Source organism: Gouania willdenowi, chromosome 19, assembly GCF_900634775.1.
Source record: "Gouania willdenowi chromosome 19, fGouWil2.1, whole genome shotgun sequence".
NCBI classification, from domain to species: domain Eukaryota; kingdom Metazoa; phylum Chordata; class Actinopteri; order Blenniiformes; family Gobiesocidae; genus Gouania; species Gouania willdenowi.
In genome coordinates, this window is record NC_041062.1 from 11521083 (window position 1) to 11534381 (window position 13299).

The following is a 13299-nucleotide window of genomic DNA, read 5'->3' on the forward strand; positions in this document are numbered from 1 at the left end:
TGTCAATCACTTCACCAGCCAATAAACATAAAGAGCTGTTCTATGTTTGGTGTTCTGTGATTGGCTAACGTCGAGCCACGCCTTTGTTTGTGTCAGTCGGAACCCGGAAGCAGCGTTGCCAGGTCGGGTTGGCAACTTTGCTTTCGAAGAAATGCGTGGTTTTTAAAACCTGTTTTACGGAAATATTTCCTAAAATATTTTCGTTGTTTTTCTGTCATTTAGTGATTTTTTTTTTATTAAGTAGAATTAATTAATTTGTTTTATTGAATAATGAAGACAAAAATATATCTCCGTAGGCTTTGGGATAGTTTATGGTTGGCTATTATAGGATTGTGGTGTGGGACGGGAAATCATCATTTATATCTGGCAACGTTGCCCTGATGAAGATGGGCAACTCTCGTAACTAGTGCTGCTAAATCATGGCAACCTTTATGGAGCGCTTGGCGTTTCTTCAGAAAGTAAGTGCAAGTTATCTTTAGGCGTTTTAAAGGAAACACTTTGAGAAAGGTTGTGAACTGTTACTTCCCGCTGACGTGACTGTTTGCACCTGCTGTGCTGTCAGAAACACAGCTAGCTTTAGCCCCCATGCTAATCCTACTGTCAGTTTGACACATTCGGATTCATATCCTCTCGTTTACACTAACAAGCATGTAAACCAGGATGTAGCTGCACATGTTGACCAACCACTGCTGTCATGAAGGTTTTAGTTCCCGTATCAATAGATGTTCGTGACAGTCATGCTGTGTCATGATTTTGCACTGTCACTGTATTCCAGCCTTACTCCATGTTTTTATCCAATATTATCCTCTATTTATATCCAAGGTGCCCACACTGATGAAGGCCACAGCGGATGATGAAACTCCCTGTCCGGGATACCTGTTCCAAGAGATTGGAAGTATCCTTTGGGTTTCTCTGCTTTTGTGATATTATAAACCGATATATTGACCGATTTAAGGAATAAAAACATTGATATACACAGGATATGTACTGTATCTGAACACAAATATTTGTAGGCAGTGGCTATCAGTACGTAATACGTGTCACTATACCGGCAGTCTATCCGTACGCAGCGCCTCTCATTGGTCAGTTTAGGTCACGTGATAGGTGCACCACGTGACTTAAAGTTCCGTCGGTTTTATTTTAGCTCTTATTTATTTTTAGCTACCCCGCTAACCCTTTTATTTTAGCCCTATCCCTAACTCTAACCCTGGAAATACCCTAACATTTTTATTTTTTTATCGTATATGTATTATTAAAGGGGGAATTTGCTGTGTTAAATATGTTAAAATAAAAAACATATGTGTTAAAAGTGGGATTCAAACCCACGGCAGCAGAAAGCAGATATGTGGAGACTTCAATATAAACATTTTAAACCCTTTAAAAAATACACACATTGAAGACTTTACTAATTACATGTACACAAATGGATTAAAACCTCTCATAACGAAACCAACCAGAATTAATAAACACAGCTCAACACTGATAGACAACATCTTCACAAACATACAAAACACAGATCTAACGAGTGGTATATTAATAAATGACATCTCTGATCATTTACCAATATTTACGATACTTAACACTAAAAAGAAGAAGAACCTTGAAAATCATAACACATTGACATACAGAAGACTGGAAGGAGAAAAACAACTAGAAAACTTTAAACAACAGATAAAAAGAGAGACGTGGGAGAGTGTTTTCAAGGAAGAAGACGTGAACGTAGCATATGACACATTTACAGACACAATAACAACAATATACGATAAATGCTGCCCTTTGAAACAAATAACAATCAAAAGTAAAACAAAGTACCATGGATTAATAAGAAAATAGCCAACGTATGCAAAAATAAAAACATATAATATAAAAAATATATAACAGAAAAAACATTGAAAGCAGAAGTACGTTATAAAAAATACAGAAACAAAGTCAATAATTTACTAAGAGAAAAAAAAGAGAATATACAATAAAAACAATTAAAAGAGAATAAAAACAAAAACAAAAAATTGTGGGAAATTATAAACACCATAACCATGCACAAAAGCAAAGAAAAAAATGCAGACAATGTAAAAGAATACAATAAAAACATAATAGCACAAGAACTCAACAGTTTTTTCATAAATACTGGAAAAAACATGGAGAAAGGGATTAATAAACACCCAAAACTTAAATGGAACCATTTTGACAATGAGAAGAAAGACATTGATAAGTACCTTGTACTTGAAGAAGTAACAGAAGCAGAGGTGGATAGAATAATCACAACCTGTACCTCAAAAAAATCCAGAGACGTTAATAATCTGAGTCTAATAAAAACCATTACAGCTGAAATAACCCCACCACTAACACATATAAGTAATCTCTCATTTAAGAATGGTGTTTTCCCAGAAAAAATGAAAATTGCAAAAATCAGACCGATTTACAAGTGTGGAGAAAAATGGAATTTCACTAATTATTGACCTGTATCAATATTACCACAATTATCGAAAATTCAGGAAAAACTCTTCATGAAAAGACTCGACAAATTTATAGAAGACAATAATATACTACATGAAGGACAATATGGGTTTAGACAAGGACGTTCAACAGCAATGGCTATAATTGACATCACGGAGAATATAAGAGAAGCATTAGAAAAAAAACTATTTGTATTTGGAATTTTTCTGGGCCTAAAAAAGGCCTTTGACACAATTAATCATGATATTCTAGAAGAAAAACTTCAAAATTACGGAATAAAGCACAACGCCTTAAAATGGATTAAAAGCTATATGACAAATAGGAGACAATATGTTGACTTTGAAGAACACACATCAAAATGCCAAACCATACAATGTGGTGTGCCACAGGGTTCAATTTTAGGGCCAAACCTGTTCATTTTATACATAAACGACATTTTCAAAGTCTCAAATTGCCTCAAACTAACGTTGTTTGCAGACGACACAACCATCCTATGCTCAGGTAAAGACATTAAAACTCTAATAGAGTCAACAAATGAAGAACTATCAAAAATTCAGACATGGTTAGATGTAAATAAACTAGCCCTAAACGTCAGTAAAACAAAATTCATCAATTTCGGAAAGAGAAAAATAACAGGAGATATAACACTGAAAATGAACATGGAAATAATAGAACAAGTAAAAGAATATAGGGTACTAGGAGTGTGGATGGACGACAAGCTGACCTGGAAAAAACATATACAAATAGTTAAAAACAAAGTTGCCAAAAGCAGTTACATCCTATGGAAGCTTCAACAAATCCTACACACCAAATCACTTAAAACAATCTATTCTTCACTCATAGCATCGCACTTAAATTACTGCTCCGAAATATGGGGTAATAACTACAAAACGTATCTTGAACCACTATTTAAACTACAAAAAAAAGCTATAAGATTTTTACATAAAGTACCACACAACGCACACACAAACGAATTATTCGAGAAGGCAAAATACCTAAAACTGCAAGAAATAATACACTACAACACACAAATACACGCATTTAGGGCTTCATCTAAAAAACTACCACATCAAATACAAAAACGTTTCACATACAATCAAAATTCCTACGACTTCAGACATAATAATGTGTTAAGACCAGACAGGGTCAAATCGAACGTTGGCAAACATAGTACTGTGTATAGAACCATGAACCTCTGGAATAGCCTTGACGCAGAGACACGACAATCCGTAAATCTGAAAGGATTTAAGGAGAAAACACGGAGGATATTTCTACACGCATACAGGTCTCAAGTCAACTCTTCATCGAACTATACAGCGACGACATGGAACTCATCAACTGGTCATTGAGCGCCATCGACAAAATCTTCACGACGAGGCAATTGCTACAGCACGAACCAGCGTGTCCAAAGGACACATACCCAAGTGGATATGTCATGGATGCACGAGGGAGAAGCCAGATACTCTGTCTCTCCCTGCTGACAGTGGAAGATGTGGAGGACATCTATCTGCTAGGGGTCATGATCTTTGGATGGGGGTATGTGTATGTGCATGTGCCTTTCTGATGCATCGTATGCTGAGGCGACTTTCCGAGGATATGAAGGTACTCCGAAAGAAGAAGAACTTTTCGTTTGGAGAGTTGGAGGAACGTAAACAACGACTGGAAAAGAAAGCTCGAGGAGATATGGAGAAAAAGGACAGTGAGGAGGAGTAACAACAGGAACAATGACTGCAGACGAGAACACATCACATAAAAAAGGACAAAAAAAAAAAAAAAAAAGAGACGTTAAAGAAAAGATGAAATTATGGTATGAAGAAGATAAGAATGTTTGACTCGGGAAGAAACGAGGTTTGATGTGAATTTCTGTGATTGCAACCATGTCGGAAATTAACTGAATAAATAAAATAAAAAATAAATAAAGAAGAATCCTTGAGTCAGGCTTCTTAGACCACTTGGACCATCCTGACACGGTGATATCACAGGCTTATGTCATCTTTTCGTACGGATAGACTGCTGGTATATAGATAGGTATTACGTACTAGAGACACTTCCATATTAGTGATACCCAAAATTTGATTTAAGATAAAAAACTACAATGAAATAAGAAACCTTTAATTTGTAACACTATCAAGATAAGGACTGTAAAGCCAGCCTTGCAAACTGTATTTATTTTTGGTAAATTATGTAAAAAAAAAACCCCAAAAGACATTTAAAGAGACATTAAAAAAGGCCAAATGTAACTGAACAATGAGCTAGTGAACTTCTTCCAGTGTTTTACATTTGTATTCAACTGTGCAGCTATTAACGCAGAATGCACAGACAGAATCTCCACGCAGAAAAAAGTTAATATATTGATTAATCGGTTGGGCTTTTGACCAATGACACATAATCTGTGATAGCTGAAATTGGCCCGATTACTCGGCGCGGTCAGGCTGATAACGGGGATTATGTTTGAATACATGCATTAACATCTGCACTGTGAGCAATTTGTTATTCTTTATTTTTTTTAGAACTAGGCCTATGATGTTGCTTTTTATTATTAGCTTTTAACCGTTGGATCCTTAACCATCATGTTATTGTAGAAATCTCCCATGAGTCTTCAGGCTGTGGTCAGTGTTTGCTGGAGTATCTTTTGGAGCGGCTGCAGGTTGAATCTTGTCATGTTAAATTGAAGGTAAACACATATATATATATATAAAACACACAAATGACATCATTACACCTTTGTCTTCCTTTACCGACTTATATTTGTTCTTCAGGTGCTGAAGATCTTTGTCCACCTCTGTGGACATGGCCCAAGTCATTTTCTCACAGAACTCAGAAGGAACTCCACCTTCATCCAACAGGCCTCAGGTGAGACATCAGCCTCTCTGACACGTGTTAGTTTCAATCTTTTTGCTGCTGTTGTGAAAACAATCTTTTTGGCTCTTTTAAGTGTACAGCGGCCCGCCTGACCCCGTCCACGGCACAGCACTGTACCAGAAAGTGAGGAATACGGCACAGGTGAGACACACGGGGAAATTCATCATGAGTCGCTCATCATCAGTAATCACAAGTAAAACACTTTTGTTTTACTGTACAGGATGTGGCTCGGCTGCTGTTCACTGATGTCATTTCCACCAAAAACAGTGTCACCAAATCCAGCCCAGCTCTTCCAGCTATGGGTGAGTCATGAATTTAAAGAGCATAAAAGTCCAGCACGATCGCAACAAATGTAAAAAGGAACATCTGTCAATCATTCTATTCTATTCTATAACTGGCTCTAAACATAGAAGGCAAGGCATGGGGAATGTATTGATATAGTGCATTTTATACACAAGGGAATTCAGTGTGCTTTACTACATGATCTAAAAAGTGCAACAGAAAACATTAGTCAGTTTAAAAATCAATAAGAACATTCAAATCAGCAGTAAAAACATTGAATCAACAATAATATGATAAAAAATGTCTCTGTCATTACGCAGTAGAGAAAAAGTCCACAGCGCTGCTCAAATATAAAATAATAAACATCCTGTGGTTGTTTTTTCCATGTAATGAACACAAATTGACTTCCTCTGTAAATCCAAATGTCAGCTTTAGTCCATTTTACACACAGTAGACGTATTTAATGTGTCTGCTGATTCTTCTGTCTCTCGTTCCTGTTCAGGTATGGGCTCAGCAGCTTCTCATCGATCAATGCAGGGATTTGGATACAGCTCAGGGAAGCAGGGGACAGGTGAGTGACAGACTTTACAGCAAAGGTTCAACAGTAGTCTTGATTTTTCTGTCATTATTGTTTTATTATATATATTTTTTATTATGATGGTGATTTTTTTCATATTTGTTGCTTTGCAGGCAGTGACTCGCTGCTCGATAAGATCCAGAAAGCTGCTGAGGTGGTTGCCAGTGCGGTCCTTCCACCTGCTGAGCAGCAGGGCATCCGTCTCCATGACAACTACTACAGGGCCGTAGCAGTGCCGTCTGCGCCGATAGAAGTGGCCGTGCCTGCGTGTGCCTACAACGTGCCTGCACGCAGACCTAAAGGTCAGAGAATAGATCTCAGTAGGAAGTGGGAAACTGCCGTTGTGGTTTGGTGACACCTCAGGCTTCCTTTGACGGGTTTTTCCATCAGCAGCAAGCCTCAGGTGCCCAGGACAGGTGGGAGGGGGCTGGGAAGAGACAGACAGCAGCAACGGCTCCTCCAACAACTCTTCCCAGGATATGGCGGCCCCCAGCAAGTCAGCTGGGACAGGAAGTAGGTCGGGGGCCAGCAGAGAGAGCAGCGGGGACCTGTCAGAGCGGTCAGTGCTGAAGTACCAACAAACCCAGAACATCTGAGAGCTCCTCAACCTCCTGAAAACCCCCTGAACTGATAATATTCAGTTTAAATAAGATTACCAAAGTCTATTTAGAGGATTAATATCTCAGGACACAAACCCTTTCTACCAGAACTGTCCTGTGTGGGGTCATTTTCTAACATTTGATCCTCCTTTGTGGTCTCTGCTCTTCAGAGTGGAGGCTCTGCAACTGGGGGACTGTGCCCAGGAAGTGGCTCTCATCAACCAACTGACCACAGGCTCCAGGGTTTTCCTCTGCAGGGAGGAGAGTCAGCACTTCATCAAAGAGTCAGTGGATCTACCATGATATTAATGTGTCTCTGTTCATCTTTGGAATGTAAAGGTTTATCAACCCAAGAGCCAGATTACACATTTCATAGAAGTAGATTATGACTGAATGAGATCTTAATCCCAATAATATGTTCATATCTGTCCCACTTCTACGGAAACATATTGCATTCACTTAAAAAAATTAAGAATAAATATGTTTTTTCAGAATATTTTTTTTGCTTGTTTGTTACTTTTTCGTGCATATTTTGTATTTTTTTTTTTACGGACATTTTTTATTTTGGACAAGTTTTTTTTTTTTTCTGTTTTTTGTACTAATTTTTGCCTTCGTTTTTCTCACAATTTTTTTCTGAGCTGAGAGGTCATTTGAAACAGTTATTGAGAGCAAACATGGCCGGTTTGTTTAATTTGACAAAAATGAAATTTCAACTTGGTTTAAGACACTGGGAGAAAGTTTGATCTTTAAGCCACATTGATGGCATTACAATTAGTTTATCGACTTTGTTCTCGCAGGATTTTCAAGTTTCTCGATAATTCAGAAGAAAAAAATTGCACAAAAAACAAAAAAAATTACTCCGAAAAACTGAGAAATAAATAGTGTGAAAAACAGAGAAAAATACTCTTAAAAACAGAAAAATAATTAGTCTGACAAACAAAACAAAAATACTCTGAAAAATTGAAACATTTGTCAGAAAAACCGCAAAAATTACTCTGATAAACAGAAGAAGGAAAAATTAGCACGTAAAACACCAAAAACAAAATATTCAGAAAAAAATGCAAATAATTTTTTGAAGTGAATGTAATCCACTTCTGTCCACTTCCTGTGATTTCTGTTGTGTTCTATTTGTAGATGCTCCACTCTGAACTGTGAGGTTGTGGTGGAGTTACTCTCAAACAAGCTTTTGGATCCCTCTCTCACCGTTAAGATGGTGAACATGAACAGATTTCAAGTTGTTTTTTATTCCCATTGTCTGTGTTTTTTTTTTTTTTTATTGTAACGTTCTTCATCCCTGCAGCGTGCTCTGTGTGCCGTCGCCTGCCTCATGACCTCTGACCTCATCTTTCTGGAGCAAATGTTCAAAGCCACACAGAGAAGACTTCACCATCTGGCTGAAGGACCTCCAGGACCAGTGGCCAACAAAGCCACCAAGGTACAATGTGTTGATGTGTAGAGCCACAGGGAGTGAAGTGAACCACACCCTGAACTGGTTATCTGCTCTCCTCAGATGTTGAGACAGTTTGAGGCTCTGCTGGGGGGAGGAAGGAAGGATGAAGGTGCCACAGTGAGCGAGCTGCACTCATCATCCACGCTCTCTGAACATCTACTGCACACGCTTTCAGGTGAAGACACAGACCTGACACGTAACCACCCTGACATCTCGCCCACTGTCGTCACCCACACACCAAACTACACAACGACATCTTTCACTGAGTCCCTGAGCTGCTCCACAGAGGAGATCGAAAATGGACCAGTACTCCCAGCAAGGACGGCTAAGGCGAGGGATGATCCCGGACTGAACACCCTCTCCTTGTTCAGTGGTATGGAGCTGGTCATCAAACATATGGGGCCTTGTTCTCCACAGACGTCTCGCATTGAGTCAGAAGAATCCGACTCCAGACTAAGACACAGTCACACCCACAGCTCAGACTCTAGAAAAAACACGTCTTTAACTGGCAATAAAAACGACGACAGCACTACCCTCATTTCTGATCACAGCCAATCAGCATCAGCATTCTCATTTCTTCACTTTTGACATCCAGAGACCATTTTAGCGTTGGAATCATCCAGCTTTGATGCACTCATAGATTTATACTAGTTTGATGTCAAAGTCAGGGTTGGGTCACACTTTACTAGAAGTTTTATACATAAGGCTGTCATTATTAATAATAAGGTGTTATAAAGGCTGTCATTAGGTGTCGTTTGCTAAATTATGACACCTTTGGGTTAGGTGGAGGGATCTTGTGTAGGCTTAGGGCAGGGGCGTCAAACTCATTTTAGTTCAGGGGCCAAATACAGAGCAGTTTGATCTAAAGAGGGCCACAGATTTTAAAACTAGTCATTTCAACATTAATATTGTGCCCTTGTTTGCACTTATACGTATACATAAAATACAAAGTACAGTATGTAAGAAACTAACAATATTCAAGAAATAAGTGACAGATATCAGTCCCGACAGGATCTTCACTTTAAATGTCCGACATTTTGTGGCCAATTTATATTTAATGAAGGGAAATATTATGTAACAATTTGAGGACAATTGAAAAATTTTGTAAGAATTTTTAGCTTTTTCAACAGTTTAACATTAAAAATGATGTCATGTGATCTAAGCACCAGGAACACCATGAGCCCATGCAGATAGTGTGGAGTTTCATTTACACAATGAATCATGTTTTCTCTGTTATTTTTATTTTCTCCTGTGGAATGAATTGGATGCTCCAAAGGGCCGGATTTGGCCCCTGGACCATGAGTTTGACACATGTGGGTTAGGGTAAAGAACGACACTTAATGACAGCCTTCATGACACCTTATTCATGCTAATGACAAGGTGTCATGTCATGATAATGATAATAATGTACAAAACTTAAAGTAAAGTGTTAGTGATATTTAATTAAGGAGCAGCCACGAGTTTGTTAATGATCTGTAATGAGAATAACAGCAACTGGTTCTCATTAAAACTAGGTTACTGGGTTTTCAGGGAATAATAAGACGAAGGTCCTTCATGTGGAATGATAAGCCTGTGTGAGTTGTTTATTTGAATTCTCATTACTCAGCCTCACATATTTGTCCTGTAGCTCTGTTTCTGTATTAAAAACCTCTGATTGTCTGTCGTAATGGACTTAGAACTGAACGGAAGGGATTCTTTCTCAGGATTTCCTTTATTTTTTTACGTAATAATATAATCTCTGTAACACATCACCCAACCTCAGAGAGCAAACCTCTTTATTTCTAATTTGCACTACTGGTACTTTTCTGAATGAACTTTTAACTTGTAAAAGAAAAATGTCTTCCAATATTTGGGGTTATATTATTTATGCACATGCCTGTGATGTAAGCAGGTGGTTTAAAAGACAAGGAACTAATACAGTCATTAATAATGGAGAAGTTTGTGTGTGTGAGCAGTGTTTAGGAATGTGTAGGCAGGCTGTGCTGCTGATATTCGCAACTTTCTTTTTTAGGTTTTAACAGCAGCAGAATGTGCTGCACGCTGCAAATCCAACACTAAGAACAAACTGTGCTGCTGCACATGATGGAGAACAATAAAACATGCTGTATTTTTGTTACAGCTCTAACTGCTTTACATGTCTTCTCCTTCACACGTTGCATGTTGATGTTCTATTTTACCCTGAATTGTTTTGGGAACGTACAAACCCCTTTAAAATCTGCTTTGGGTGTGTAATTGTGTTTATTCCTTTTTTAAGAAAAAAAAGGCTTATGGCCATACGTCTTTCTTGCTTACGCACTAAAACCGTCAGGTTTTGTGTCTGTTTCAGGAAGGTGAAATCAGGGCTCAAACCCATAATACTCTCGCTGTGCAGCACTGATGCTAACCATAGCATTTTTTACCCTGAAGCTTGTTTATGTTCCTCCTGCATGAGCTGGAGTTTCCAAAGGCCGCTGAAGGCTCTATAATTAACTATGATCTTACGCTGGAGTTCATCTTGTATTACTTGGAAGCCACCGACCTACCACACCTAACCCTCTTTTAGACCATAGATGGGCAACTTTAATCACAGCAGGGGGCCACAAACATGTGATTGTCAGATCTGAGGGCCACATTTTTAACACTTCAGCCTTTAGAATACTGACCAATCTAAGCAGAAATACAGGGTAGAACAAAGGGTTTGTGTATTTTTTGAGTCATTCTCTGTTTTGTTTATTTCTTATTTTGTGTAATGTTTTTGTAGTTATTTTATGTATTTGTGTTGCGTTTTGCATAATTCATCATTTTGTTTGTTTAGTTTTTGAGTCATTTTGTGTGTTTTTGTTTACTTCTCATTTGATGTTTGTTTTTCTGAGTCATTTTGTGTAATGTTTTTGTAGTCATATGTATTTTGAATGATTATTTTTGTTTATTTCTCATTTATTTGAAGTTTTTTGTGACTTATTTTGTTTAATGTTTGTGTAGACATTCTATGTATTTTTTGATGCATAGTGTATTTTTGTTCTTTTAATTTTGTTTGCGTTTTTGGGTTAATTTGATCTTTTTCATTGTCTTCTGTGTATTAAAAGTAACTTTGTACATTTATTATTGCCCATGTCTGCTCTAAATTTAGCAAAGTCACCACAGTTTATGTATCTGTTGGACTACACCCATTTTTTTTTAAACTAATTTAAAGATTATTGACTTTTGGTAAATAATTATATTCAATCAACAAGCACGGACACCGAGGCTGAATAAAGTGCTTTGCTTTATTTTTGATATGCACGCACCTTGGGTCATTATCACTTCTTTTGTAATTAGCACCAATGGAAATGTCCACACATCAAACACACGCATGTAAAGAGAGTCATAAAGTGCAGTGGGTGGGTGCGTGCACACACACGCACATGTACAAATACACATCAATACTGCACAGGGAACCACAGTGACTGGGCCATGAGAAGGCAGATGTGCTTTATGTTTGAGGACGAATGGAACATGTGGAGGTGGGGATGAGCCGTCATGGCCGAATCATATAAACCACCACACTTGCCGTCCCCTCAACCCTGACCCCCGGGGTGTAGATTGAGGTGTCCACGCTGGCAGAGCCGGTGCTGATGTGTGAGAGCCTAAAGATGGTCAGCAGAGGGTCAAAGTTCACGGTCATGTTGTGCCTGGACGCCCTTTGGTTTGCAGGCTGCTGAAGTGCGCCTCCCGCAGGATTCTGTTGATGTGGTCGTAGGAGACACTCCCCCTCCCGTCACCCTGGAAACCGTGCTGCAAGGAGCTGGCAGATTCCTCAGGCTTTGGGCTAAGGGAGTGTTGGGTGATGCAGTTGCTCTGACTGTGTATGCACGGCCTGGTGCTGGCCACCATTGTTGCCTCTGGACTGCTGATCCCATTACTGCTGTCACTGCTGGAAGACTGGGAACACAGGGGGTGGGGGTGGGGGGGGCGGGATTAGATGCTGCAGCTGTAAATAAAACATTCAACGCTCATAAAAGCCCAGTGTTACATGGGTTCACATGCATGACACACATAATCCAAGTCAGATAACAGACTTTAACCACTGATGATTGACCCATCGTACCTCGGAATCCAAATCTGACACATGGAGGCAAGGACCTCTTCCAAATCTCTTAGCCCGAGGCATGAGCTGCTGCTGCTCCTCCTCACTGTCACAGCTATGATGTCGCTTCCTGCAGAGGTGGAAACCATCCAGACATTGTGCGTGTCATAGAAGAAAAGATGCAGGCGGTGAGAGAAAGTGTGAGATTAGTTGGAGGAGAGCGGAGAGTCTCAGAAAAAGAACATGAAGAGGAACCAAAAATAGCAACACGCACTAAAGCAGTTACATGATCAGGCATGAAGCACTCTTATAGTACCGGGAACACTCACTGTCATATCTTTAGTGAGGTGTGTGGATTGTATGATTGTATAGTGACATTCAACCAAAGGATTAGTGCTGGGAGTGAGTGCAAACAGCTGGTTAGTAGGAAACAGGAGGGTCTCCTGTGCTGGGAAACTTTGTCACACTGCTTCATCCCTGCAGTGTGATTAAAGATACCCTGGTCCTATCACACTGTTTATCCACCCACACCACAGTAGTGTGTGTAAAACCCATTAAGCCATTGTGGTACTGTGTAAATGCATGTTATCTTGTCTTATATATACATACATGTGAGTATTTACAGTCAGTGCAGTAGCTCAATGTGCTGTTAGGTGTATTTATGGCAGTGTGTGAGTGTTTTCTCTGGTTACCTGCTGTCTGTCAGCATGTCTGCACGATTCACGGATGGTTTTTTTTTTTTTTTTTTTTTTTGGCAAAAAAAAGAAGAAGTTGACACTCCCTCGATGAGACGCTCAGCAGTGTTTTACAGCTCACTGGTGTAGAAACACAGGCTGTGTGTGTGGACAAGCAGCTCCAGCTGGTGTAGCCTCAGACAACAACGCTCTGCTATCCCTGAGCTGTTCCGCTCACAGCTGACGGTGAAGTGTCAGGCAGCTCCCGGCATGTTAGCACAGTGAGCTGCTGCTGCTGCTGCTAGTGGCTGGAGCTAACTACCTTAGCCACACCAACTACAATTCTTCCGCTTTCG

The 13299-nt window shown here is 39.3% G+C and overlaps 2 protein-coding genes across 3 annotated transcripts; one reads left to right on the top strand and one right to left on the bottom strand.

The window, feature by feature from the left end:
- The first annotated feature begins 316 nt into the window (after positions 1 to 316).
- On the top strand, positions 317 to 9035 carry tepsin (TEPSIN adaptor related protein complex 4 accessory protein). Of its 2 annotated transcripts, none has more exons than XM_028476430.1 (13): positions 317 to 458; positions 823 to 895; positions 5037 to 5128; positions 5214 to 5307; positions 5390 to 5457; positions 5537 to 5618; positions 6101 to 6169; positions 6289 to 6477; positions 6566 to 6734; positions 6945 to 7058; positions 7909 to 7987; positions 8075 to 8209; positions 8285 to 9035. In XM_028476430.1, exons 1-13 carry the CDS (start codon positions 420 to 422, stop codon positions 8810 to 8812), a joined length of 1731 nt encoding a protein of 576 aa, XP_028332231.1. In that variant the 5' UTR covers positions 317 to 419; the 3' UTR covers positions 8813 to 9035. The 2 variants fall into 2 exon arrangements, with proteins under 2 accessions (XP_028332231.1, XP_028332232.1); XM_028476431.1 differs by having other exon boundaries at positions 6569 to 6734.
- A 2415-nt stretch (positions 9036 to 11450) lies between these two features.
- LOC114481147 (protein FAM104A) lies at positions 11451 to 13242 on the bottom strand. The gene is made up of 3 exons (XM_028475601.1): positions 12962 to 13242; positions 12291 to 12399; positions 11451 to 12124 (listed from the first exon to the last, which is right to left on the bottom strand). Exons 1-3 carry the CDS (start codon positions 12976 to 12978, stop codon positions 11864 to 11866), a joined length of 387 nt encoding a protein of 128 aa, XP_028331402.1. The 5' UTR covers positions 12979 to 13242; the 3' UTR covers positions 11451 to 11863.
- Positions 13243 to 13299: the final 57 nt, after the last annotated feature.